Genomic DNA, 479 nt, shown 5'->3' with positions numbered 1-479 from the left:
CCCGGCTCACCGCTGGAAGCGGTGCTGGAACCGCATTGATCCTCCGCTCCTCCGCGGGGGCCGGGAGCTCCGTCTCGTCGGTGCCGGCGGCGGGGCGCGCGGCCCTCATGAGCAAGAGCTGCTCCGGAGGCCAAAGCGTGCTCGGCGGGGGCCAAGCCAGACAGGACCACGGCGAGGGTGGGATCCGGGCAGGGGTAAGGGCACACCCGGCGGCTGGGGGCGGGAGGGAGGCCGCTTAAACGGCCCGGGTACCTCCCGCCTCCCCGGCTCCTCCGCCCCCGGGTGCCCGTGCCCCGCCCCGGAGCCCGGCTCCACCCCCCACCCGCTGGCTCCGCCCACCTGCGTGAGTTCTCAGCCGCCTGCGCGTCATCACCCCGGGGAGCCAATCAGCGCTTAGAGCGGAGCGGCGCCTGAGCTGCCATTCATCCGCGGACCTGAACGGCGGGGCGGGGCCTCGAGGTGAAGGGGGCGGGGCGATG

The 479-nt window shown here is 75.2% G+C and overlaps 1 protein-coding gene across 1 annotated transcript in view; it reads right to left on the bottom strand.

Moving 5' to 3' along the window:
* Mmd (monocyte to macrophage differentiation-associated) overlaps nt 1-259 on the bottom strand; it is a 26,785-nt gene extending 26,526 nt beyond the window's left edge. Inside the window, exon 1 of the mRNA XM_013008843.1 lies at nt 11-259. Coding sequence (XP_012864297.1) covers nt 11-36 — 26 coding nt within the window. The 5' untranslated portion in view covers nt 37-259. The remainder of the gene's footprint in view (nt 1-10) is intronic.
* Nucleotides 260-479: the final 220 nt, after the last annotated feature.

Source organism: Dipodomys ordii, unplaced genomic scaffold, assembly GCF_000151885.1.
Source record: "Dipodomys ordii isolate 6190 unplaced genomic scaffold, Dord_2.0 Scaffold7, whole genome shotgun sequence".
Lineage (NCBI taxonomy): Eukaryota > Metazoa > Chordata > Mammalia > Rodentia > Heteromyidae > Dipodomys > Dipodomys ordii.
The sequence above is the reverse complement of the archived record's forward strand: the minus strand, read 5'-3'. Positions and strand labels throughout refer to the sequence as shown.